Raw genomic sequence first — 27,406 nt, 5'->3', positions numbered from 1 at the left:
ACCCAGAGGTACGTACATCAGCCTAAACACATTATTTTAATCATTCAATGCCTTATTCACAGCAGTGAAAGTAGATCATATGGCTCGAGGTACCGCACAATTACAACTATTCTACATTGACAGACCAACATGACTAGTGGGAGACCTTCTCTTCGGTATGCTGTTGTCACTGGATTCCTCACCTCAACGTTTTCCGCTGCCTCCCTTGGCCAGATTTCCTGGCTACAATGCAAGCATGTGAGTATCAACTAAAAGCCTAAGAAGGATTGCTCGTTCTTACCAGCTGTAGTGCGGTGCCTTTGTCGGTTGTTACTGATATGCTCACCAGATTTTCCACTATCCACAACCTCTGACTGGGGTTGAATTACAGAAGTAGCTTGTTTGTTGTCAATACTGACTTCTGACAGGCGGTGTTTTACCCCACAAGACTGGGGCTGAGTTACAATGTTTTGCAAGTCTGTACTTTCCTGTTACGACAAAGGTGAGTCTACAATCCATATTGAGAGATGTCGCTTACCTCAGTTTTCACAGAAATTCCTTCATCTTTGGGAGCAGCCCCGTCTGTCTCCTTCTTATCTGCCGTATTAATAGGCCAGGGTTCATCGTCACTGTCCCAGTCATAAAAGAACTCAACATCTTCGCCTGAGCCATAGACTGTGAATCGGCTGAACAGGTGTTCTGGGACACCAACTAGGGTCCTTCGAATGATTTTGTTGTCAGTCTGAGGCATGTCTTGGTGGGGGGATCAAATGAAGGATTCGTCACATTTTGGTGAGCTCAAACACTATTGTATATTTCCCATGCACTAATTCTCTGCTGTGACCCGACTCCAATACCGATATCACTTTCCCGTTGGAGATCAAGAAGTGCCTGTCCGGATCTTAACTTTTTTTTTTGTTAAAGTTCAGTCTTACGTTAAAGAAATGGAGAAAATGTCAGTTGCTCCATTCTTCTGTGTCACACGGTTTACTTGATTGTTCTATGTTAGATCTTCACATTCATCACTATTCGCCCCTGAAGCCTGCACTAGTTTCAATGTTCCACCCACTTCAAATTTCTGTCACTCATTATGGATGATTCCCTAACATGTATTTGCGGGCGAAGTTTTTCACAGTACGGAGCATTGACATGGCATCAAAAAAACTGCAAAAAATGAAAACATCGTGTCTCAATGATATTTGAGAGAGCTCACGAGCTAATGAGTAGAAAGAAGAGTCGTGTAGAAAGTGCGGAGAACAGTGGCCATGGTGAGGGCCATAGTGGGGATGTATGTGACATAGAGACTACGGCTGTTGAAATAGCCAATCCAACGGTATGTCCTGTGATCCATACAGAGTGCACCACTGACCATAGCCCCATCAGAGCCCTGTAGCGCACAGTCTTGACATTGACTCGGATACACCACTCTCACAGCGTCGCACACGAAGAACAAATCGCAGACTGCCAAAACGATTTCGTGATATACTCCCCCAGCCTTCATTATCATTACCCTCAAGTATCCAACAGCCGCTTTCAGCACCACAGCCAGGTTGTGAAAGTCGCAGCCCACCTCTAAATGAGCCACCACCCAGTACTCAGACCGGTGGTGCCCTGACTCAAACATTGTTTCGCACAGTCAAGAATATATTTGGAGTACTACGACAGTACACCCATGGGCCACCATCTCACAATGCCAGTGATCACCAGTCCCCTCACGAGCTCTGTACACCATTGTACCCCCACAATGATTCTATGAACATATTGTCATCGTCATCATCCGAGATCCATCCGCAATGCAGCACTCAAAGCACCAACCCCTATCATCCATATCCAAATAAAAGCACCCTTCTCCTAGGTGACTGGTACTGGAACCATGGTGCCCGCAAGTCACAGGAAAACTTCCGCATGCTTTGCGACATTATCGGTGAACAAGGCTTCTCACCAGCTGATGTCAGCAGCGCAAACTGGCGTAAGATTGATGAATCACTTGTCACAGTGGGCGACAGCGACGGCAATAGCTCAGACTGGCTGGACGACGGTTGGAGGACAAGTCCAGTCACTATTTCTGTCCCATTCCACAAGAGAATGGCAGATCCAGGTCCAAAGGAATTCATTACTGCCGACTTTCACTATCGCTCCATACTATCTGTCGTTCAAGAAAAACTTGCTAATGAACATGAAATGGACTCTTTCCACTATGTCCCCTATGAACTTCACTGGCAACCTGAAGGCCAAGATGAGACACAACTTTATGGTGACCTATATACATCTCCAGCATTTGTTGAGGAAAATCAGCGCCTACAAGACTCCCCTCCAGAACCTGGGTGTGATCTGGAGAGGTGTATACTAGCACTGATGTTCTGGTCTGACGCAACACATCTCACGTCGTTTGGCAATGCAAAGCTGTGGCCTCTATACATGTTTTTCGGCAATGATACAAAATACAGGAGATGCAAGCCTAGTTGCCACTTGTGTCATCACATTGCATACTTCCAAACAGTAAGCATTATTCCCACTTGTTTTTTACTCTCCGAACTGATATATCTCCTGCCCATGTAGCTCCCAGATTCATTCAAGGATTTTGCAAATGCATTTGCGGGTGGCAAAGGAGTTAATGATGCTTTCAACACACACTGCCATCGGGAGTTCATGCATGCACAATGGACCATCCTTCTTGACAAGGAGTTTATTGAAGCTTGCAAGCATGGCCTTGTAATTACGTGTTCTGATGGTATAAAACGGCGTTTTTACCTTCGCATCTTCACATATTCTGCGGACTATCCGGAAAAGTAACATATTTTCTTTCTAATATTATAATCTTTCACTTATATGGTATTAGGGTTCTTCTCACTAGCATCAGGAACTTGGGAGCTTGCCCATGTCCACGATGTTTGATTCCAAAAGATTGTATTCCAGGGATGGGCACAAAGCAAGATATGAGACAACGAAAGACATTGGCACGAGTAAACAATTCTCAATATCAGCGGAAGGTAGACATAGCACGCAGTTTGATTTACGAGAAAAATCATGCAGTAAACAGCAATGCAGTCGAAAGACTACTAAAGGAGGAGTCTTTGGTTCCAACGTTGGTATGTCCAACACTTTCCTTGCATATAGACTTCACTCAAATGGTATTTTCATTCTAGAATGCATTTTCGGCTGCGCTTACACCCCTTGGAGTCAACATTTACTCTCTTTTTGTCGTTGATATTCTGCATGAAGTTGAACTGGGTGTCTGGAAAGCAATATTCATTCATCTCATTTGCATTTTGGAGTCACATGGTGAAGGATCGGTTCATAAACTGGATCAAAGGTATGCCAGTTATTCTATTTTACTTTTCAGAGGCTAATGTGCTGGTATATGTAATGCTAGGTACCGAAACATACCACCATTCGGACAAGACACAATCCGAAGGTTCTCAACAAACTCGTCCGAAATGAAAAAGATGGCAGCCCATGATTACGAAGATCTCTTACAGGTATAAACATTTGTACTTTCTCTTTTCAAAGCATTACTTATGGCACTCTAGTGTGCTATACCAGCTTTTGAGGGCCTCCTACCCGAGCCGCATAATAAAAACATACTCAACCTGCTATTTATTATGGCACAGTGGCATGGTCTTGCGAAGCTGCGAATGCACAGTGATGAAACTTTGGAATTCCTTGATCAAGCTACGACATTGCTCGGACACCAACTTTGCAAATTTCAGCAGGAAACATGTCCCGCTTTCAACACCAAGGAGCTTCAACGTGAAATTGATGCCCGAAACCGACGCCAGGCCAAGCAGCAATCAAGTAGTAGTAATGCACGCGCACCACTGTCAAATAACAACGCTCGACAACCAAAAGCATTTAATCTCAACACATACAAAGTTCATGCCCTTGGTGACTATGCTGCCACCATTAGAAGACTAGGCACAACAGATTCGTATTCCACACAAATTGTGAGTCAAAATTTTCCTATTTTAATACTGCAAATACTGCAAGCTCACAAATATTGGGTAGGGTGAACTTGAACACCGCACACCAAAAGCATCTTATTCTCGTACAAGCAAAAAGGTGTTTATCAAGCAAATTACAAAGATTGAACGACGTCAGGCTCGGCTCTGAAAAATCCATCTTAAATTGCTGAGTAGACAGCATCTAGATGAGAACATCCCCGCTTCACCTGAAACCCATCACCATATCGGAAAGGCACAGAACCATTCTATTGACATCCAGGGATTCTTACAGAAACGAACAGGCGACCCCGCTATCAAGGTAAATACATATATTATGTCTATATCTACCACATGTGACACCAATGTGCAGGAGTTTTTGACTAAACTCCGAGCGCACCTTCTTCCACGACTGAAGGTAGCTCTCCTCACAGACCAAAACAAGCCTGCCGCTACAAGCAGTGAAACGGGCACTTTTGCGGGAGATAACGCATTAGATGGAAGCTACATCATTTTCCATAATAATCGTATCTACCACCACAACATCATCCGCCTCAACTATACAACCTATGACATTCGACGGGCGCAGGACGTAGTGAACATAAACACATCACACAACAGTATTATGATGCTCTCTGACCGAACTATAGACTCTGGCCATCTGTTCTTATATGCAAGGGTCCTAGGAATATACCATGCAAATGTTATTTATGCTGGACCTGGAAGTTACGACTACCAAGCTCACCGCATGGAGTTTCTCTGGGTTAGATGGTATGAGCCTCTCAGAGACAGTGACTGCAATACTGGCTGGCATCGTCGTCAGCTTGATTCATTTCAGTTCCTGCCCACTGACCACCAAGATGCATTTGGCTTTGTAGATCCAGCTGATATACTTCGTATCTGTCATGTTATCCCCCGATTTTCAGAAGGGCCTTTGCATCCGCATAGGATTGGTACATCACTCTCTGCGAAAGACTCGGCAGACTGGAAGACATACTATGTGAATAGGTGAGCAACATTTTTTGATTCACTATGCCAGGCTAAACATCTAACAATAATAATCTACAGATTTGTTGACCGCGACATCATGATGCGCTATTATTATGGCTATGCTCCTGGCCACTTGTACGCTAAACGCTCACGAGGAAATACTGAGCCGCCCTGTGGAATACCAGATGAAATCGCCGCAGCAACAGTCACAGATCCTGCAGATGAAGTTTCCAATCATGCACGCCAATCTGAAGCCCCGGATTTGCTTGGTTCGGATGCAGAAAACCATGAATATGAGGGCCGAGCCTCATCAGTGAGTGAAGATTCTCAATCAACCTCCTCCGACTTGCCTTCAGAAGAGGGAGATCAAGATGATGGATTGCAGGTCTACGGCCTCAATGATGAGAGTGACAGGAATTTTGATTAGGAAATAATGTTTACTTACAATATTTTTTATGCTATGATGTCTTTGTCTGTTAAATTGCAAGTATCTACCGGTGGGATCAATGCACACATACATCACACCGATAATTACAGAGGCAGACTAGCAAACTGGTTGTATATTAGAAGGCTAGATAAGCTCGCATGATAATTATACTATTCTATCCGACTACCCAACAGTGCCAGTAGTGTATAAAAGCTGATACAACTACATCAATCTTACTCCCATATTATAATCATAGATATGACCTGACAGTCGGATGCAAGACTTGGGACGGATTATAAACTCCGCCTGGTAATATCAGCACCTCACCATTTTCCTGATGATAACAGCTAGAAGAGCTTGAGGCATTCCGCCGCAACTGCAAAGAGAACAGTCATCATGACACTTTACGAAGGAGACTATTCGAAAGGTCGCTCTTACCAAGTTTCATATTTCTCTACTAGTTCTCCGACGTTATCTTCCACGACCAGAGATTCGAGCTCTCAGACTTGTAACACTTCCAGTGATAACAAATTTAAGCACGCACAACAAGGACACGCCACTAGCCCGTCAGGTCCGGGTGGTGTCGAGCATTGTCACAGTGACAGCGCTCCCTTTGCACTACAGCCTCCCAAAGAAGTAGCTCGAGCTCAAACAACACAATCTGGTGTTGTGCCTATTGTGAATCAACCTACGGTGGATTCCAAAGTGACTCATTGTCAGCACCCAACATGGGTAGCTATTGCAAACAAAGCGGCAGCATTTTTTGCATCCAATACCCAGGGCCTTGGTCCAGGTGAAATCGTGACAGGAAAGGAGGTACGTCATTAGTAAAAAGCTATTCCGTCGATAGTGTGCTCACAATTATTTGCCTGTCTTTTCTTTTGATGTAGATTGTTTTCAAGGGTATCGAATATTCGGAGCTCCACCATATCTTGGAAAAGCTGGGGAGAAAGGACACGCTCCCAATCAGGTATGAATATATTGCCAGCAGCTTTCATAGTGAACTTACCCAGCACGAAAAGGTACTATTGGGACGGTGTCTCGAAGATCTTGATTATGTTCGGTCCACCCTCGCCTATACATGAGGCACCCACCAAACATTTACGCAATTGTTTTCTGAAGGCCATGGGGGTGCAGGACGCAAGTGCGGGAACGGATAACATATCCAACCCGATGTCCGTGTGGGATGTAAGCACGGCTGAAAGCTTCAAGATAAGCAATGAGACTGGTGACAACAAGCCAAAGGGCGAATACGTACCGGATATCGGTATCGAACACCCTCAGATTGGCCTTATATTTCCTCTAGAGACGTGCTTTACCCAGACCTTAAATAGCGCTCGAGCCCGTATTGCAAATTATATGTTAATTCCATCCGTTGTAGGAGCGATGATCATAGACATCAAAGAACACGGATACACCGCACCCACATCCAATCATGCCATTACTCGAGCTTTTTCACTTCCCTCGCGCGAACAATGGTTCACCACCTATATGAACCACAGTTGTTCTGATCCACTGGTTGGGTACAACTACAAGTGGGCCGGTCACTTCACGTGCAATATTGAAGTCTACGTTAAAGATCGGGAAATGACGGTACGTACCCCACCTTGATAACATCTGGTTGATGCTGAAGGATATCGCAGGCAGGTCAACTGTTACCACAGGAGGGAAACCTAGTGGCTGTGAACGAGGCGTTGCAGGAAGCGTGGTGTGCTATGGTAGACAAGGTCTACCCCGGGTTGGCGCCAGTACCATTCACGGTGAACTGGCGATATCTCAAGGAAGCTCTCAAGAAAGGTGTCATCGTAAACGCCTATCTTCGCTATACATCTTGGTATACCGAGCACAAGAGAAGCAGAGACGAGAATGATACCGAAAGCGGGGGCCCGGGAACTGAAGCAGCAGGTAGTAGTAACGTGGGCAGCATCAGCGGTGATGGTCGATCTGTCCGCAAACGCCACGGTTAGGACTACACTACCTCGAGCTCCTGGTACCGGTGTAAGCTGAAATTGTGCGATTGCCATAACTATATCGTTTTTCTTGACTTTATGCTCCTTCCTACTATGAACCGCGTTTTACATATTCATGTGTAGCCCTATTATAAAACTATGCTGTATGACTGGAGTCAATGTCGCAAGGCCATCAATATTATCGATATGTACGTAGAATCGTCCTGCACGGACATCGAATCCATTCACACTGCGACTTGGTATGATGAGGAACTGATATTTCCAAATCCGGTTTGTGACCACTCAGACCCTGCGGAGCCGCCAGTGTTCAACGTTCATTGCTCCCTTTATACCCGTCTGGTGTGTAGTGGTCAGGGTGGTAAGGATCTTGGAGAGATGCTCAGACTAGTACTGTGATTTTTCTTACCTCTACTTGGCAGGTTTCAATTGAAGTTATCGCTCCGGCGAGTTAGGCCAGTCGACACCTTTGGTAGTTGGCATTACAGAAGATTCATTCAAAAATCTGACACCAATTCATGAATTTATCGCCTTTCATTTTTCTCGGTCTGGCTCTCGTTTGCAGCGATATCTTGATGATGCTGAAATGTGGTTATCCGTGCGATCGAACATTCAAAGACCAACGAGGGCTGAACAGGCACCGGTACTCTTGTCCGATATATGAAGACTTGCAAGTTAACGCAGTCACAAGGCGAAGGTCTCAGGCAAAAAAATCAAGAATTAGACTATCTACTCCTCACAGAGAGCAAACCCAGGCTGTGATTGCTAACGATGGTGCCTCTGACCAGGTGCAAGTGGACTGTGATGTGCGGTATGTCATATTCTTGTAGTGTCTAATCGATCACTAATCGATTCCTATAAGGGCAAGTTATGAGAACAATGACCGGGTGATGTACAACCTCGAGAGACCTGGGGATTTTGATATCCAGATGGGATCACCTCCCGCATCTCCGACTACAGTTCATACTACTTTGCAATGCGATACTCAAGATATATCTCAGACATCACCACTGGAGGTTTCCGCGGTAGACCCTACTTGTCTTTCATCTACGCATGTCGGCCAGTTGTCGCAGATCGAAAGTCTTGAGCAATGTGATCGTAATCCTGATAGATGCCCAGATTACATTCCCGAAAAGACGGTCCCGATCGCAACAGAAGCGTCAACAGCTCGCAGAGTCATGCTATATGTTCGAGACTCTTTTCGGACTGCTGTCAATACATTCGGTCTTGGTCGAGACTACAATAGCAGGCCATCTTATGATCCCGAGCACGACATACGTCCTGAGGATCTCTGGCAGGTGAAGTATCGAAACGTAATGGCAAGTATCAACGCTATACAGGAGACACGAACCGGAGAGGATACTAAACCTCCGTGGCCATATCCTAACATGACGGTCTACCGACTCATGAAATGGATGATTACAGGACATAACAGGAAATCTGAAAAGGAAATTATGCGCCTTGCCAGGGAAGTCATTAACGCACCAGACTTTAAAGCTGACGATCTAAAAGGATTCGATGCACATCGCGCAAACCGGATTCTCGACCAGTCAGAAAACAGGGACCCTGCAACAGGCGATGGATGGAAAGAATGCAATATCAACATATGTGTACCTACAAGAGTTATGAACCCCAAGGGAAATGGAAAGATTTTCGCCATCCCTCACTTCAGATATCGGCCTTTAGTATCGGTCATCAAGTCCGCATTCTCTGACGTATCAGCAAAATCCTTCCACCTCTTCCCATTTAAACGGATCTGGCAACCTCCCTTCAGTGGCTCCAAACAACGCGTTCACGATGAGCTCTACACGTCTGACTCTTGGATTCAAGCACAAGAAGCCCTTAATAAACAGCCTCCAGAGCCCGGCTGCAAGTTAGAGCGGGTCATAGCAGCGCTCATGTTCTGGTCGGATGCAACACGTCTAACCTCTTTTGGATCAGTCGGAGCTTGGCCTGTGTATATGTACTTTGGGAATCTATCTAAGTATGTTCGTGCAAAACCAACATCGGGGGCGTGTCACCATGTAGCTTACATACCTTCAGTAGCTAATTTATCTCATCTTTCTGGCCGTTTTACTGATGGTTCTTAGCTTCCAGACAACATTCAAGAATTTATTGCCTCTTTCATCACTCAAGCACGAAGACCGGCTGCCCTTCTGGCGCATTGCCGTCGCGAATTGATGCACGAGGTATGGAGGATACTATTGGACGAGGAGTTTCTCCATGCATATAAACACGGCATTGTTATTCGGTGTTTTGATGGGATCATTAGAAGGGTATTCCCCAGGTTTTTCACCTATTCGGCAGATTACCCGGAGAAGTAAGTGTTTTTCCTGTCCCCTGCGTTCCGTATCCTTACCTGAAGGCATAGAACTCTTCTCGCAACAATCAGAGATATGGGAGAGTGCGGTTGTCCTCGATGCCTTACACCGAAAACAAGTTTCGATCAGGTGGGCTTCTCTTGGGACTCCCAGGGGCGTCTCGAAGGAATTCGTCGTTATATGGCCGGAAAAATATTGCTCGCGCGGGATTTCCTGTATAAACAAGGTACACCAATCAAGGCCAGAGCGGTTGAAACTATGCTGAAACCAGAATCTCTGGTACCTACTATCGTGAGCTCATTATCTTAGCATATTTTGTCTTTCTTGACATATAATGTCAGAATGCTTTTTCTGAGAGGCTAGGCCCCCTTGGTTTCGATGTTCATAGCATGCTTGTGGTCGACATGATGCATGAATTTGAGCTTGGGGTGTGGGAATCTGTATTTACTCACCTGATTCGTTTGTTGACCGCGGTTGGGCATACGATGGTAGCAGAACTGGATTCCAGGTTCATGTTTACTTCTCTATAATTGTGTATTCTTCTACTAACATTCTTTTGAACTTATTACAGGTTTCGTCAAATGCCTACATTCGGCCAAGGTGCCATTCGCGGCTTTTCATCAAACGTATCCGAAATGAAAAACTTAGCTGCACGTAACTTTGAAGACATATTGCAGGTGTGTACCTTCCCGTTTGTATCTTCTCTTTGTTCCTGGCTTACCATTAACTCCAAAAGTGTTCCATGCCAGCATTCAAACATCTCCTGCCAGAACCACACGACGAGCTCGTTCAGACACTCTTGTTTCGTTTGGCGGAATGGCACGCACTTGCCAAGCTGCGTCTACATACTGATGAGACCCTCGTTTATCTGCAACATGCGCTCAAGGTTATTTCTAGGTTGCTTCGGCACTTTCGAGATGTGACGTCCAATGCCTTCAAGACAACAGAGCTTCCACGTGAGACATCTGCGCGAATGCGTAGAAAACAAGCAAAATCATCGAAGGGACACAGTTCAAGTACGAAGAAGACAAAGCAGGGCAGAGCCAACAAGGGGAGGAGCCGTGCTGAAGAGAATGACCACGAGAAGGTCGAAGGAGATGAGGAATCCAGTTCTAGCGAGAAAAAAATGAGCTTGCATACGTATAAGTTCCATTCTCTCGGAGACTACGCCAGGGCCATACGTCTATTCGGCACGACGGACTCCTATAGCACACAGATAGTTGAGTTTTCTTACTTTCTCCGTACTATGGATCTGATTACGATTTGCAGGGTGAACTCGCTCATCGTCTAGTCAAAAAGTTGTATGATCGTACGAACAAAACTCAACTCCTCAAGTCTTTATCAGTCCAAGAACGCCGCTATAACAGAATGTCCCGAAATGAAGAACCTGTCACAGATACGTCCATGTCGCAGCAAGATGATTCGGACTCGGATCTCGATGAGTCTGACGAACGCAACAGTCTACCTATTGAACTACATCACTATATTTCAGCGTCTCAGCGTAACTCTCAAGATCTGCATGGATTTTTGCGGAACTTTGCAGAAGATGATCCTGCTATCATGGTATGTGCTATGAGTACTTCCTGACGATCTTTATTTGATTCCCACATGTCTAGTGATTCATCCCGAGGTTGAAGGATCACTTGCTAGGCCGTCTATTGAATTTTCGATATGATGGTGATGAATTCAAGTTTTCTCCTGAACAGCGGAATAACTTGCGGATACTCGACAATCGCATATATTCAGTCAAGACTATGCGAGTTCATTATACGACTTACGATGTTCGGAGGGATTACGACACAATCAACATTAGCAACAACTCGGACGTGATGGTACTATCTCGCGAGAAGGACCAATATGCCCATCCTTATTGGTACGCGCGTGTGTTAGGTGTGTTCCATGCTCGCGTCCTTCATACAGGTCCAGAGGCCGCCAATCGATCAGTGCAAAACGTAGAGTTCCTTTTTGTCCGGTGGTTCGGTGGTGTCCCCAACCACCGATCTGGCTTTAAGGTAGCCCGTCTACCCAAAATCGGCTTTGTTCGACAAAACGACAGGCGCGTCGCACCATTCGGCTTCCTCAATCCTTCCGTGGTAGTGCGTGCATGTCACCTAATTCCGGCTTTTGTAGATGGCCGCACGTCGTCCTTACTTAGAGAAGGACCTTCAGCTGGTCGGGTACATGGAGAGGTCGATGACTGGACTGCCTACTATGTTAATATGTACGTGCGGTGGTTCCGTACGCTAGCCTTTGTCTCACTATGTGTTAGATTTTCTGACAGGGATATGTTTATGCGGTATCGAGGGAATGGTGTTGGGCACATGGGCAACTTCGTCAAGCACCATCCCTCTGGAGCTTATGGACCTCAAGAAGAACTTCCAGATGTGCACGAAAATGATGAGGAAGAGCGCATATACCATGATCAAAACTATTATAGGGAGACTATTGAAGAGGGCACGGACAAAGATGGTGGAGGCCAGAATGGTGATGACAACGAGGACGAGGATGACGACGAGGATAATGAGGACGGGGACGGGGACGAGAACGAAGAGGATGATGTTGGCTTTGACGATTTGTGATTCATTAACCTTTGTATGCTGAATATAGCTGGTTGGTAGATGGATAGAAATTATTGTTAAGGTGAAATACTAACGTCACTTTGATATGTAACTACATCCTTGGTGTAACTGCGTTCTACTTAGCCGTATTTTATCGCTTGCTTTGAAGGACTATGACATTTTGATACGTGCTTATATGTTGGTTACAGCTGGTCTACGGATAGTGGGAAGATACTATCAAAGCTGAAGATTAATACCGTTTTGATATGTAATTATATTATTCTTACAACCAGTTTATGCCAACTGGAATTTACCGTCTACACTGTAACTTCATGGCACTTTGATATTTGATTGTACGCTGGTTGCAACTGACTTACAAATCATTAGAATTTATTATCTGCGATGAAAATCAGCACTATTTTGATATGAATTTATAGTCTTATATACCCGTTGTCCAACAGCCACGATGTTTCGCTCAGATATACAAACAAGGAAATGTCATAACATGCTCAAACTCTTTCGTTGATGCATAGTCCCAAATTTGCAAACTTTACAGCCAACGAATCGGACCATTTCCATATACATGTGCTTACTTAAGCCCGCTACGTTGTCCGAAAAAGTAAAATTTTGACCAGGGCGTTTGAACATGATTTTCTTTCTCCATCCACGGTGGGAATGTAGGCTATCGTCTTCTGTAGATTTCATGACTTAGACTTGCTGTCAAAATCTCCAAGCTTTGAAGCATATTGGTGGATCCAGAAACCTCAATATAGGAGCGGCACGTCCTGCTGGGCCTATCCAGTAGACTTCTGGAAGGCTCGCAATGGCAAGTTGTGCCAAGCCCAATTGATCCACCGTGGTATTTGCTTAAAGAACTATGCGAAGAAGACGCGAAGAAGACGCAATGAACTTAGGTCTCGGTGCAGACCAGATAGCCTACACTAGAAAACACGTTAACGAGATGCTAAACTTGAAGGCCGAACGCGAGTCGTTTAATCCTACTTTGGTACTGTGCTGGATGGAGGAAAAAATTAATTGATGTACTGCCTGTATATGAACTACCACACCGCGAGACCCCCAAGTGCCATGGTACGCAGCTGCCTTAACATGTTAAGCTAGCCTGTGAGAAGGCTGGGAATATCCTCTCGTTGGGATTGGGATTCCTTCAATTCTAATTTGCAAGGGATATTGGTGAGTATCGTTCTTTTACACCTTCATTCATATTCATATTTTGAGACCTTATTCCTTACGTTCAGAGAATGGCATCATACGAGGACAAGTGTAACTAGGCAGGATCATCCTGAGCTTCAAATCATTTCGGAGATATACTGAGGCTCAAATATTTTCCTCGTCCTTGTCTGATATTTGTATAACATTGCAACTATCTGAATCAGTTGGCTCGCAATAAGATGCTGACTAGCTTGATGTCAATTTTATACTCTTCCCAAAACAGCAGTCATGAAGAAACGTAAACATTGTTTTGCGGCCGCGCTTCAAAGCCTCAACATTTATGTGGATCGTTTACTGGGCTTCACTAGTAAGTTGTACGCAGGTTAATCGAAGTTTTCGGCTACCCATCGCTCATACTGACAGATCTACAGTCTATTGAAATGCTCCGATTACACGATGGCGCGTCTACTGACGATAACCTGTGGATGAAATCAATAAGGTTCGCCACTCCAGTTCTTACAGAGAGGATTTGAGAAGGTATTTAAGCCGACGGCACGTCAGTGTACTACAGGCACCCAATAAACATGCTAACATTTTTTCATGCTCTCAGTGGCTTCCCAGGCATGTCATGTACTCTTCCACGGTTGTTCGCACTCGATCTTAAGTTTAGCCAGCTGCTTGCAAACAGAGTACTTTAGTGCATAAATGAATTAGTCGCAAATCCTATGAGTAATTCATAACAGCTACGACGGGAGCTTAAGATGCCATTTTTATACGTAACCTAACCAAGAACTGGGGCGAGTATATCAGAGAAGAGTTGGAAAAAGTGATTATAGGTGAGTAAGAGACTGACCTTTCAAACTGCGACTAGTTCTACTGGATGGCTTGTTCTCAGGCCTGTCGTGATCCTATCAGCAATTCATCATCTCGTCGCATCAATATATGAGAAGGTTACCCAAAATCACTTGATCTTGGTAGGCATTGTCTGTACAGGGGTTTTCGCCAAGACCGCGGTATTCAAATAAGTTCGCTCCCTCTCACGCTAGAGAGTATCGGCCAATCACTCAGGACTCCGCACTCCGGAGTAACAAGACGGGGTAATGGTCATCAAGTTCTTCTTATATCGCGCCAATCGGCGCATATGGATGAGACCATTATCCGTTTCCCGCCATAATTGACGACAAAGAAGTGTGGAAGCCAGAATCCTAGGATAGTCTATATATGCCACTATATAAATGAGGTGGTGTTGTACGCTGGGTATAGTTGGGGTGAGTGGAATGTCAACTACAAGCGTATCCTTCCTAACAAGTCTGCAGGTATCCCGGGTGTGTATACTCTTTGCCCACATAGATCAAATTGCATTGACATCTGTTCTTCTCCTGCAGTATTTCAATGGTGAGCGCTGTTACACGATCACTAGAGGCTATACTCAGAGCAATGATAATTGATGAACATCAGTTGCTGGTTTGGCAGTTTGGGTAAGGACGCGTAAGAAATAAATACACCTTAACTAACCTGGCACACTTCTAGGTGTTCGACTACTGCATTACATTCGAGACTGAGGTATCATGCATCAATTTATGGATTTTTATCAAGCTCAAATAATGACACCGTAGGTTCTTTGGGTCTGGGGGCGAAAATGGCAATTTACGCGGATTATATTCACACTTGCACGCTATGTACCAACCATCGGCGCTTCTATGACCGTGTATAGTACGTACGTTCTAGTTACCTCTTCGCGCATAACCTCTCACATTTTATTGAAGCTGCTGTGGTGGATCGTTCAGGCAATGTTAGTTGTTTCACTGCATTTTGTCATAATGAGCGGCAGGTATTGATACTCGATACAGTGTGCACCATTCAACAACGCCGCAAATAGTGGGTCTTTCATGCCTATCATGTTGTTGCGAACACTAAGGAAGCGAAGTCATCCACATCATTGGCATTGTTGCAGCAGAAGGTTCCATTGAAACTATTTTTTTTATTTCTTCTGAAATTGCGCTAATGCGGGAGACCGCACAGTGCTCCTTATCTTGAGGACTTATGCGTTTTGGAAAAGCAGTAAAAAGTTGCTTCTATGGCTTGTGCCGTTTGCTGTAGTGGGTTTCTTGTAATTATCAAGGCTGATATGCGGCTGAAAGCTTGTTATAGGTTATCACTATTGGAGCAGTTGTTGTGCCCACTCAAGTCACTGCCCCTGAAGGCTACCGTAGGTCACTCTTTTATAATCAATATTCATGTCAAGCTGACATCTCCAAGCAAATCCGGGTAGCTGTATCTTTTTCGACGGAAGGACTGGGGCAATTGTGTATGGGTTTTTGATACTGTTTGAACTACGTGAGCTTCAGATTTAGTAATATTAAGTTCGTGGATCTAACCGATGGTGCAACGTGGCTTCAGTCTTGTTGTTTTTGAATATATACAAGAGATTTCGGTTCTATAACACAACTAACAACCTACTCATCGTAACTCTCTATCGTGATGGGGTGATATATATGATTTGCATTATTTGTAGGTGCCTCCACCTTTATAACCAAAATTCGAGTTTAATATGACGTGTAATTTCAGTGATAACGCTGATAAACATAGTCGTCACTGTCACTGTTCCCGTGAGTACTTTTGTTTCACGTTAAACAGCACGATATGACATGAAATTTATATTAGGTTGGATATATCAATTCTCTTGATACGTACGTTCGTTTTCGGGTGCATTTCAACTCAATCTCAATCTCGGTCTACTTGTAGGCTACAAATTGTATCACATAGCGTTCTGGCATCTCGAATCCTCTTCAACCTTCGTCAAACGAACGCAAGAAGGCAAGAAGACACGATACCCCTGTCGTTTATTTCCTCCAGGAGTGAGTGGCGAGCAGATACAAGGGAATCACTACCCGGTCCAAGCGGGGCACGCAATGACTCTGAGATTGGGTGAGTTGTCCCTGTACATGTTGGGAGTGTTTGGCTGTACTGCGCGGTATATTGTGGATTTGTTAATATGCATGGATATGACCTTTACGGCTAATTGGCTCTGACGGGACAATGTATCTAGGCTCCCAGCCATGGATCTAACATGTTTTCAAGTTGTGCCTGGATTCTTGTTCAAAGTCCCACTAAAAGGAATGGTTCCATTCAGTATCGTATCATATATCTTTGCAGCAGCCAATAGCGTGGTTGTGGTGAGAGAGAAGTGACTACGGGGTCCGTGGCATCTTATTTTAACAGGCGCTCATGGTGATTACCAATAGCGAGGCTGAGAAGGATCTGGGTCCTCTCACGATAAAAGGTGTTGCTTGATTCCTCGAGGCTTCAGGGTCAATAATCATCCGATAGACTCTCGTATCCTAATCATAGGACATAGGAGAACGTACATGTGGAACTGAGGGGGACGGATATCCACGTTTTTGATATATAGCCAGATAAACCAGGTAAATAACTGATCAGCAAGTCGCACAGCCAGAATGTCGACGGACTCCCCTTTATTCCTTTCAGGTTTGCAGACATCCAAGGTAAGCACCGTGATACTGTGTCTGTCATTTGGTATCGTATTGATATCACCCATATTTCCAGTATTTTAACGGTATGCATGATGAGTCGATCTTCAAATGAGGTTTCAATGCTACAGCTCATCGATCTCATTAGTCGCTGGGTTGGCGGTTTGGGTAAGAAAGTAATAGGAAAGAGCTATCGCTGCAGTACTGATGACAATCTCAGCTTTATGACTATTGTATCACATCGGGAACTGAGGTGGTCCTTAATGAGCATCATAAAGTTAAACCATTTCTTAGACGTCGTCAACAGATTCACTGGGTCTGGGGGAGACAATGGAAAACTACCCGGATCATGTTTACACTTGCCCGTTACCTGCCATTCATAGGGGCTGTTATGACTGTATATTGTAAGTCATATTTTGTTCGTGCCTTCTGATATCTCGAATTTACTGTCACTGTACTTGACAAGCTGCTGTGGTGACTCGTACGGGCAATGTCAGTTTTTTATCTTCATATCAAACCTATCCTTCGCACTGAGTGAATTCTTTGCAGTGTGAACCCTTCGATACGGCGGAAAACAGTCAGTCCTACGTTTTTGGAAATACTCGCGTTGCATTGACCACACCAACAGTCATACACATCGTGGGCATTGTCGCTGCAGAAGGTAACTCACCCACCCATGTATGTCTAGCTTTGGCTGATATGGGCCAATGATGATGCAGGCTTACTAGTTCAGCGAACTTACACGTTTTGGGAAGGTAGTAAGCAATTACTTGCCGGGCTTCTAGGACTCGCTGCAGTAAGTGGTTTTGGCATAGGTTATTATATCTACGATTAAAATGTGGATTCAAGATCCTTATTGCAATGGCTATTTTTGTGCCAACTCAAGTGCAGGCTCCGGAAGGCTACAGTGCGTCAATTTCTCTAGAAATAGCTTGCGGTCTAGTTGATACCACTTCAAAGCAAATCCTGGGAGTTGCCTATTTTTTGATGGTAGAACAGGCGCGATAGTATATGGGTTTTTGTTACTGTTCGAATTCAGTGAGTTCTGTCTTGAAATCTCGTTTGTCGAGGTAGTTTACACCTTTATGTATGTTTAGTCCTGTTATTTTTGATCATATACAAAAGATTCAAAAATTATCGCTTTACCAACAGCTCCGTGATCATCACTCTCTATCTCGATGGGATCATGTATATTAGCTGTATAATATGTGAAGTCGCTCTCTACTTCTCCTCCCACTTACTAATGATTCATTCCTAGTGATTACGTTGGCAAATATTCTCCTAACTGTTTCTGTTCCAGTGAGTCAGAATATTCTGATGGTGGGATAATACTCATTGCTTACATCACGATCAGGTTGGATACATCAATTCACTCGATACGTGCGTTAGGAACTATACAAAGTCAGGCGCTCTCACATCAGATGCGTAGATTGCAGATCGTCGTACACAGCGTCCTAGCATCTCGCATTCTATTCAACCTGCGTCGGACAGATGCCCTAGGACCCGCTATGCGCTGTGAGACCCTGATGCCTCTGGTGGATTCTGATGGTCGTGCTACCTCAGTACTTCAGTCGTAAGGAGTTTCATCGCGGATGAAATACCTTCCGCAGAATTGCAATTGGAGCTACGAGCTCGCATGAAGTCGGTTATCCTGTGTTTTATATTACAAAAATCTTCCAAATTCGTTTCACCCCACCAAAACTGGTATTACGTTGCACAAGTTTTACATCGTTAGGATCTTGTTAGCCTTCATGACCAGTATACAAATACAAATACAGGTGACTTCTTGACAGCGCAACACCTCCCATCTCTCTCAGGCTCAACCACGAGGAATTCTAATACGGTAACTTCTCGTATAGTTTTGAGTTTCACGGAGATTAAACAGAATGCGAGAGGCTAGGACGCTATGCAGTGCGAGCTGTAGTCTGTAAACAACATTTTCTATGAGTATCTTGAGGATCGTGTTATCATCTGAACGCACGTGTCGAGGGCGTTAATAGCACCAAGCTGAGTGATTTAAGACATCAGTATTTCATCTGACTATTCTCTGCAAGCATCAAAATTTACCAGTACAGTGACAATGACGATGATATTGGCCAATGAAATGGCTAGGAATGAACATATTGTAGTGAGGAATAGCTGTACTGTAAAGCTATAGTGACTCACATATAATAGCTCCCATATACAGCACATTATCCCGAAAGAGTGTGGTGATTACTATGCTATCCCTAGCATGCTCATAGAATTTATACCTTTTGAGTGCTGTTAAAAACAGCAGGACTGAAGTCACGCAGGTATCGATCAGTATAGTACCCTTGCTACGAGATTAGCACCAACCGATCTCAAAAACTACTAAGAATGCATATTGTATAGCGTTTGTTTGATTGCCTGCAAATATGCAACCTCCCGGGTTTGCTAAGGGAAAGAGTAAGCTTTGGACTGGGCGATTGATATTGCAAGGGCTTACAGCTAGTGTATTTGTTGTGTATTTGACGAGGCACGACGACAGCTAGTAGAAGCGAAAGCTATATAAACTGGTTGTATCGAATAGCTTCTCGTGCAGAGTGAAGATTCATACGACACCGTAAACCAATACCCCAATCAGGAGTTTCTTGTTGCCTTGCCAGAAAGCACAAGTTCGTAGGATGAGTAGACCTTCACAAATAAAGTTTAGTTCAAGAAGAACTGTAAGAGTAACTGAAGACCAGCCTTCTGAGGCGACAATGCCCAGCAAGTGAATCACTGCAAGGAAGGTAAGATAAAAGTCTGACATTTCTTAAGCTTAAGAAGCTTACCATCTGAAGCATCATTGAAGGGTATGCACTATCCATAGCAAAATTAAGCTCGAGTATCTTACTTATGATATGATGTTACTAACGCTTCCTGAACGATCTGTCTGAAGAGCAGCTATGTCCTGCTACATCAGATATTGTGTAATGTATCACCAATTAAAATCACATACCGCTCACTGTCAGAAGAGCGCCAATTAGAGGTAGATAACGCGAGGCAGTGAATACGAATCGCGTAAAATCCCACTTCTTTCCACAGACCAAGTGTACCTGACATAACTCGGGTGAGTGTTTGATGAACGTATAGCAACATCAAATTAACCTCCGTCTCAAACGTGATACAAAAGTCAAATATCTGAAAATCTTTGAGTTATTTAATGAGCTTGATATGAGTTGAGCATCCTTACCCATATTGCCAAACCAGCGACTAGTCATACGGAGTGTCCATGACATATTACTTATATTCATTCCGAGAGAATTACGCACCATTCAAGTACTGAGCCAACATTTGGTCAAAAGAGCGCAGCTAAGAAGAAAAGAGGAATACTATACCTTAGATGTCTGCAGATTAGACAGGAAAGCCGGGGTAGTATAAAAGTCTGCCATCTAGGAGTCTATGTACGCCAGGTATACGAAATATCAACCTTTCCAGTTTATATATTTTCCAGGCTGTAACGGTGCCTTGCTCGTACAGGCTCGTACGATAGATTGACAGGGGATTATCAGTGATGTTGATTCATTTGCCAAGCTAGTCTCCGCTGCCATGTAAGTGCTTGGAGGCTTGAAAAACGCATACTACTCTCTCCTACCAATAGGTTATGTATGGAAGCTGCGAAGGGTACTTGGGCTGAGATAGTAGTATGAAGTGCATATGGTTTGAAATCCGCTCATGTTGTCAATGTGTGATGATGATGATTTCACATCTGTATTGATAGAGCCGAAAGAGTACTGTCGATAGCGCCGGTACAGAATGCTATACCGTGACACATTGATCACTGGTATGGCAAGGGCATAGCATAGGCGTACAATTACGGACTGCAATGGCGATTGTGAATTCAATGCAACAATCAACGAGCGCTCACTGGTGATGCAATCAAACCAACGGACGAAATGCCGCACGGTGTGACCAGCCTGGGTAAACTGTTTCAGCTCATAGCAGTTTGTTCATCAGAAATTGAACAGGCTTGGTTGACCTGCCAGGCGTTCGTGAGGTAATTGGTATTTGAATTCATTATATGATTCGTCATTACCAGTTTGAATATGAGCATACGTAACTTACATCACGGCGGATACATCCAGCCTGCAAGGGTAAAATGCAGGACCTTGAATATCGAGCGGTGGTGCCAGTGGTCACGGTATAACATCTCAAGGGGCAGGCGACGCAGACCCGGCTGTTCAAACGCTCACGGTCTACCACTTTAGGACGTATACAGCATTTAGCCACATTGCATTCACAGCCGGCTGTAATTAATTCAGTGATATGGTTTCTAGAGACTATCTCATTGCATTTCAAAAAAATTGCCACCATCAAAAATTGAACCAAAGGCCTTGTGGTCAGTCAATAATTTGAGTAGACAACTAAACCACTGAGCCACAAGATGAATAGAAATGATATTCAAGATATTTAAATAAATGTATAAAAGTACCTGTATATATAAACTATACCTACTTATTGGTTGGGATATGGTTTTATACCACTATATTACTTTTTACCAATATGGTTTGTAGAAACTATATCTGAAACAGTATCTGACAACTATACAATAATATGGTTTTAGGTGACTATATTGTGTGAAATGGTTTTTGTGCACTATTCTATTATTACAGTTTTGAGAAACCATATAAGTAGTATGGTGCTATAATACTGTTTGGATATGGTGTGGGGAAACTATATCGCTGCATTTTTTCACAAAATTATTCTAAGTCTATTGAAACTAGACAACTTTATAGGCTTATAGCATATAATATTTAGACAATATATATAATGGTGATAGTGTAGTGGTTAAATCTGGTTGTCTTGCTCTTGCAATACTATGAGGTCTTAAGTTCAAATCCTGTGTTTGTATTTTTATACATGTTTAATTTTAGTTTAGTTTTTTGCAACCATATTGATATAGTATTACATAACCATAACATTTGCAATGGTATATCAAAACCATACTAAAAAAAAACATGTATAGTGTTTATAAACTGTTTATCATAGTATAGTTTTATGCAACCATATTACCCAAATACAATATAGTTTCTATATTCTATTTATTGAAATATGGTCTTGTGAAACCATATAATCTAAATATGATATGGTTCTGATACACTGTCTACTAAAGTATGGTCCTATGAAACTATAGTGTGTATTATAGTATAGTTTTAATATACTGTTTACTGAAGTATGGTCCCATATAACCATATTACTATGCTACAGTACAGTTCTGAAATACTGTTTCCTAAGGTATAGTCCTATATGATCATAGTAGTAATCTTACAGTATGGTTTTAATATACTATATACTAAAATATGGTCTTATACAACCATATTACTGTACTATGGTATAGTTCTGATACACTGTTTACTAAGGTATGGTCTTATATGACCATAGTAGGTAGTATGTTATAGTATGGTTTCAATATACTGTTTACTGAAGTACAGTCCCATACACCCATATTACTATACTGTAGTATAGTTTTGATACACTGTTTACCCAGATACAGTCTTATGCAACTATAGCAGTGTATTATGTAGAAATTATATTACGTAAGCAAACTTCGGAGCTTTGCCCGAAGCTTTACTCTGTGATTACAACCAGCCTTTTGTGGCTATCATTGTTTTTCACATGATATTTACATATGTTTGTTATATAAGAAGCATGTATTTATGTTGTTACGGCATTCATTTACCAAAAGAATCCTGCCTGTTCCCGCGCCTTGAGGGACCAAATATCCAACATATTACAGTATGGTTTTACCACACCATTTATCAAAGTATAGTTGTATATATCCATATCACTATGGTATGGTTTTAATACCCTGTTTCCATGGTATAGTCTTGGAAAACCAAATTGTTGCATTACAGTATAGTTCTGGTAAACTGTTTATCTAAGTACAGGTTTGTGCAACTATATTATTACTTTTGGATATAGTTTTCACAGCCCATATCAGGTAGCATTCATATGGTGTGTATAAGCCAAAGTATATAATTTGGTTTGTCTGAACCATATGAATCAATTCCAGCGGGCTGTGAACAATATCTGGCTTTAGTCTGTATACCATTTACAGTGTGGGAACGTGAGCGTTTGAACGACATGCCATGTGTAGGCTATCCGCATCTCAAAGTAGTCTCCGTAAGCTTCGCACGCCGATTGGTCTGCCAGTGATCGTTGACCTTACCGTGGCATATAATTACAACTATCGTCAAATCCAATACACATCCGAAATGCATTTAGTACGCTTATCCGGGTGGCCTCTTGATTCTATTCTATTCTTCTTATCTTATACAATGATCGGAGCTAGACTCCTGTCAATGGTAGTACTACCCCTGGAAAACATCATGATGTGGTCATTGCTGTTGAACAACCTGCCTGACGACTGCCATCTCCTCCGCTGTCAAATGTTCTACGTTCGAAGAGAAGCTATTGGTGTTGCGGGCTGCACATTCGTGGAAAAATGATACAAGATGTCCCTATTTGATAGAGGGAAGCAGTAATAAGTGGAGTACATAATAGAAGATGATACAAAGATGATACAAGGCATCTAAACATACCTGCATATCCATTTGTGAAACAGGATCATTCTTCAAGTCCTCGTCATCATTCTGCTCTAGTATATCATCATTATCGAAGTTCGCTCCACGCGGACCAAGCATCTCGGACAGGAAGGAAAATTCTTCCTCCTTGAACCCTTGATGCAGCCTTTCTTCCTCTGTCCAGTCATCATCCTGGAGTTATCCGGACAAAAAGATGACGATCAGATTGTTGTATAGCAGAGGTTTGTTATCAACTTACCCCATCGTCAGAATCTACATCAAAGGATTCGCCATTAGCGTTGATCGTAGCTGAATCCCCGCCTGAGCGGAGATCATGTAACAACAACTTGAGCGCCTTTACAGGGAATGAGACTGATGTAAATTCATGCGGCACTAAAGAACATTGAAAGGAACACATCAGCACTAGCACATCATGCCACAACAAAAGGTAACTCAGTCTCGACGCGCACTTGTCTTTGTCCGTGACCGGGTCATGATTACTACCGCACGCACCCCAAGACGAATATGAACTCGAGTTCGAACATGAACATAATTATGAGTAGAATGAGTTACTTACCATTCTTGGTCTCTGGCTTAACCACCATATCGCCTTTGACCATCAACGACTGTAGACTCTGTCTTTCCAGCGCATATAGTTTTGTCAAAGCGAGCGCGCTGATGCGTGTAGGCCAGAAACCTTGGAAGGTTTCAGCATTCTCACACCAGGTTTGTATTAGGATGTCGAGCTCTGAGTGGCCTTGTATCATAGTGCTGGACTCGAGAAGCGTAAGGATGGTATCAGCCTGGTTGTAAATAAGGAAGGCAAAAGGAATAACGAGACTTTGGAGGAAAGTCGCAGTCTTAGCGTTTGTCATACGCGCTATCATCGCTTGGAGCAGCTCCGGAAGGACGGGTAGAACAGAATCTCCAGCGCGTCGCAAGAGGTGGATGATCAAGTCACCGATGACAAGTCCTCCTGATTCATCTTCGCTTTGGAGAAGTTTAGCGATCAGTTTCAGGACGTGATCAAGGCCTGATTGACCAGCTGCATCATGCCAAGACAGCAGCTGACCACAGTCTTTTCGGACGACAAGGGTAAGGCAAATTACACCGTTCTGTGCCAGTTATGAGTAACCGACGGAGCATAGGTTTTAACATACAAACCTGCAAAACGTCTCTATCCTCAGTCTTTGCTAAGCAGTGGAAGAGATTAGGCGCGAGGAGAGCAAAGAAGCCCTCGCCGATTCCGGTGCCTGAAGCGCCTTGGACTAGGCTCCCAACAAGATCAATGGCTGACCCTGCAATCCACGATTCTTCTGGCGTGGCGCCGCCAATTGCGGTGCATAGAGTGGGTAGTGCTTGCTTGACCACAGTTTCGTAGACTCCCGGAGCATTGGATGAGGCAAGGGAAGTGAGAATATCGGTGAATATGGATAAGAATATTGGGTCTGGTAACATAGATATCTCAGTAGAGAAGCAGAGCAAGGAAAGCATCGACAATTTTTACCTTTGTTATTTTTTGACCAAACTTCTAATACTGCCAACACTAAAGAGTTGGAGAGATCTACGGTTATCCAGTTACCTTTGTCCACGTTGATTACTTCAGACATAGTCTCGAGTACTAGAGATAGTGTATCTTCTGTTGTGAGTAACAGAAAAGGGCCCAAGTCTTGAGCAATTCTGGGTACAAAAGGTGTAAGAGCAGAATCATTGGCTCCTTGGCAGAAGCTTCAGACAAATACAAATGAGTGGACCAGGTGAAACCTGAGCAACATTATGCACTTACTTGTGAACTGCTTTAACAGCAGAAATTTTAACCGGAATTCCAGCAGCGTCAGACTCGATGACATGTATCGCGGCTTCTAAGTATTGTCCAACCATTTCAACAGGAAGCAGCTGTGCGAATTGGCTAGCAAAAACAAACCCTCTTCCCTGCAAGAACGGGTGGTCTAGCGATAGTCAAAGATAGTGAGGCATTGAAAAGCGAAAAGCTAAAGTTCCTTAAAAACCACCCACCTGAAAGATTCAGGATAGAGGGAACAACGTCAGCGAGTAAAAACTCTATGTCAATTGGCTTTGTCCGCCCCGATTCTCGCTCGTCTTCAATGCATTCGAGGATATCTTCAGCCTGAGAACCAATCGCAGCAAGGGCTGCTTCGAGAGGTTTCCACCTATTTCGGGTTAATTACGATACATTTTATCCCTGATTGAAGTTACTCACCACTGGGCGACACCACTGTCACGAGTACTCTGCGACGACGCCACTATTTGATGTACCGTAGATTGCAATGAATGACATGTTTGGGCAGGGGAACGGTCGACGAGGCTCTAGATATGTGGTCAGCAACATGTTATTCATTATTATGTACAGTGAACATACGGAAAGTAAATCAAAACCTGCAACCCGCACACCGTAAGTCTGTGTCGCATCTTCTTCTTGAGCTACGAAAGCATTGGCATCATTTGCCCATGTGTCCTCCTGTCAGGATAATTATTCCATTAGTTCATCAGCCAAACCGGGCGTATTGATAAAGGGGACTTGCATCGTCTTGTGTCATTTGAGAATAGCTGAGGGTAGCTTCGACCAAAGCACCAAGGTTTTCCAGCTGTAGCCAATCTCTGGCTTTTCCACCTCTCACAACGTTCGACAAAAAATCGGCAAGGGGGCAGATAAGATGGGAAAGCTCAATGGAGTCATCCTCAGAAGTGCGAGGGGGAGACTCTGAAGAGGATACGTAGTAATGTGCATATGTAGGGAAAAGAGCTTTAAGATGATGAAGAGAGGCAGCCAGATAGTTTTGCAGATATGTAGTCATAGCTCGAGGGAAAGAAGTGTGAATTGCATCCAATGTCTGTGCCATAAATTTGTCAGCGTTTCAAAGGAAATCAACTTTGTCCGAATCACCTTGAAAATCTGAATCCTGATAGCCAGGCCATCCCACTTGTCCGCATTCACGTCTATTGATGGATCCAGATTCAACAAAACTTTGAATGCATCCAACCAAACTGGAAGAATCGACGCGGTCGCCTCCTTGGTAGCTTGGGGATACTGCTCTTTGACCATGTACAAGGCTGTGACACATTGACGGAAAACAGAGACCGTGCGCGCACGTGTCAGAGCATTGTGTTGCTGTCTGGGTGATTGGTATCATTTAACCTGTAACTTAAAGTTGTCCTTACCTCAGTCGAGCCAAGGATGGACAACAATACTGGTAGAAGCTCTCGGAGGACAGGCAAAATTTGGTCCTCAGTCAAGTCAGACTTGATGAATTCTGTGAGGACTTGCATAGCTCCATGAACCGAGTCCGGTGCATTGGATGATAAAAGGGTGATCAAAGAGGACAGCAGGTCCGGGTATTCATCGGGCCAATCGCAGTTTGCAATAGACGATAAGGCATGGGCCTAGAGAATATCGAGATTAAAATGAAATCCAAATGGTTAAGTTTTCGTTGCCCGACATACACACAAAGAACGGATTTTGCGATTTGGGTCTGAAAGTCCTTGGAATACAATGTGGCGTATTTGAGTTTTGACCTGGATGATAGTGAATATTTGAGTATGTTGAAAATAGAAATATCTACCTCCACAGGCGGAGCATCTCCCTTGAATGCCGCAAAGTATGGTGACCATCTCTCCGTCACGTATTTTCTAAGAATGATGCTCGCGGAGTGCTGAGGCATTGAGCCATCAAGACGCGATCTCGAGTTTAAAAAACGAAACAACTCATCTGTCGTAAGGATATGTCCACATCTTGAGCAAGAATCAGACGCGAGAGCTCGAGGCCTGCCTCTGCAGAACGCGCAAAGATAACAATCAGCTTGATGTTATGGTACTTGACAAGGAAAGGAATCAAACGAACCTGGGCGAGAAAACATCTCAGAGAGTCTGAGCTCCGCTGGAATCCGAACATTTGTGTTTGTGCTCAAAGTATCGCGCAATATAGCAGATATCTCTGAAGCCGCCATGGTAGAAGACAAGGAAAGGTTGACAGAGCTTTGTGATTTACGGCAACGTTAAGCTTAGACTCGTCCTGCTCAC

The 27,406-nt window shown here is 43.7% G+C and overlaps 7 protein-coding genes across 7 annotated transcripts; 4 read left to right on the top strand and 3 right to left on the bottom strand.

Moving 5' to 3' along the window:
• Positions 1 to 15: 15 nt before the first annotated feature.
• SERLADRAFT_480120 (uncharacterized protein) lies at positions 16 to 763 on the bottom strand (the record flags this gene model as incomplete). Its single annotated transcript, XM_007324149.1, has 3 exons — positions 16 to 222; positions 281 to 467; positions 518 to 763. 3 exons carry the CDS (start codon positions 728 to 730, stop codon positions 179 to 181), a joined length of 444 nt encoding a protein of 147 aa, XP_007324211.1.
• Positions 764 to 1,171: 408 nt separating this feature from the next.
• SERLADRAFT_443529 (uncharacterized protein) lies at positions 1,172 to 5,334 on the top strand (the record flags this gene model as incomplete). Its single annotated transcript, XM_007324148.1, has 11 exons — positions 1,172 to 1,312; positions 1,363 to 2,478; positions 2,539 to 2,768; positions 2,819 to 3,068; positions 3,126 to 3,292; positions 3,353 to 3,458; positions 3,510 to 3,923; positions 3,985 to 4,072; positions 4,127 to 4,239; positions 4,291 to 4,925; positions 4,986 to 5,334. The coding sequence occupies 11 exons, from the start codon at positions 1,172 to 1,174 to the stop codon at positions 5,332 to 5,334; spliced, it is 3,609 nt and encodes a 1,202-aa protein (XP_007324210.1).
• Positions 5,335 to 5,730: 396 nt separating this feature from the next.
• SERLADRAFT_443528 (uncharacterized protein) lies at positions 5,731 to 7,301 on the top strand (the record flags this gene model as incomplete). The annotated part of the gene is made up of 4 exons (XM_007324147.1): positions 5,731 to 6,150; positions 6,225 to 6,304; positions 6,357 to 6,927; positions 6,978 to 7,301. The coding sequence occupies 4 exons, from the start codon at positions 5,731 to 5,733 to the stop codon at positions 7,299 to 7,301; spliced, it is 1,395 nt and encodes a 464-aa protein (XP_007324209.1).
• Positions 7,302 to 7,819: 518 nt separating this feature from the next.
• SERLADRAFT_443527 (uncharacterized protein) lies at positions 7,820 to 12,201 on the top strand (the record flags this gene model as incomplete). The annotated part of the gene is made up of 10 exons (XM_007324146.1): positions 7,820 to 8,112; positions 8,164 to 9,343; positions 9,392 to 9,621; positions 9,673 to 9,913; positions 9,964 to 10,130; positions 10,194 to 10,299; positions 10,359 to 10,841; positions 10,892 to 11,185; positions 11,260 to 11,843; positions 11,892 to 12,201. 10 exons carry the CDS (start codon positions 7,820 to 7,822, stop codon positions 12,199 to 12,201), a joined length of 3,888 nt encoding a protein of 1,295 aa, XP_007324208.1.
• Positions 12,202 to 16,577: 4,376 nt separating this feature from the next.
• On the top strand, positions 16,578 to 18,692 carry SERLADRAFT_480112 (uncharacterized protein; the record flags this gene model as incomplete). The annotated part of the gene is made up of 14 exons (XM_007324145.1): positions 16,578 to 16,775; positions 16,840 to 16,856; positions 16,918 to 17,009; positions 17,062 to 17,245; positions 17,308 to 17,333; positions 17,391 to 17,418; positions 17,470 to 17,502; positions 17,561 to 17,637; positions 17,691 to 17,748; positions 17,802 to 17,879; positions 17,939 to 18,049; positions 18,100 to 18,140; positions 18,196 to 18,221; positions 18,271 to 18,692. The coding sequence occupies 12 exons, from the start codon at positions 16,953 to 16,955 to the stop codon at positions 18,416 to 18,418; spliced, it is 867 nt and encodes a 288-aa protein (XP_007324207.1).
• On the bottom strand, positions 18,661 to 20,236 carry SERLADRAFT_374720 (uncharacterized protein; the record flags this gene model as incomplete). The annotated part of the gene is made up of 8 exons (XM_007324144.1): positions 18,661 to 18,745; positions 18,883 to 18,949; positions 19,008 to 19,121; positions 19,179 to 19,256; positions 19,637 to 19,664; positions 19,720 to 19,748; positions 19,804 to 19,900; positions 20,183 to 20,236. The coding sequence occupies 8 exons, from the start codon at positions 20,234 to 20,236 to the stop codon at positions 18,661 to 18,663; spliced, it is 552 nt and encodes a 183-aa protein (XP_007324206.1).
• A 2,812-nt stretch (positions 20,237 to 23,048) lies between these two features.
• On the bottom strand, positions 23,049 to 27,278 carry SERLADRAFT_418638 (uncharacterized protein; the record flags this gene model as incomplete). The annotated part of the gene is made up of 17 exons (XM_007324143.1): positions 23,049 to 23,305; positions 23,387 to 23,560; positions 23,628 to 23,761; positions 23,839 to 23,868; positions 23,946 to 24,483; positions 24,533 to 24,816; positions 24,876 to 25,096; positions 25,155 to 25,317; positions 25,385 to 25,539; positions 25,590 to 25,696; positions 25,749 to 25,847; positions 25,954 to 26,220; positions 26,274 to 26,498; positions 26,549 to 26,770; positions 26,831 to 26,902; positions 26,950 to 27,039; positions 27,228 to 27,278. 17 exons carry the CDS (start codon positions 27,276 to 27,278, stop codon positions 23,183 to 23,185), a joined length of 2,955 nt encoding a protein of 984 aa, XP_007324205.1.
• Positions 27,279 to 27,406: the final 128 nt, after the last annotated feature.

Source organism: Serpula lacrymans (assembly GCF_000218685.1).
Source record: "Serpula lacrymans var. lacrymans S7.9 unplaced genomic scaffold SERLAscaffold_18, whole genome shotgun sequence".
Classification (NCBI taxonomy): Eukaryota; Fungi; Basidiomycota; class Agaricomycetes; order Boletales; family Serpulaceae; genus Serpula; species Serpula lacrymans.
Note: the sequence above shows the minus strand (reverse complement) of the source record. Positions and strands in the feature narration are given on the sequence as shown.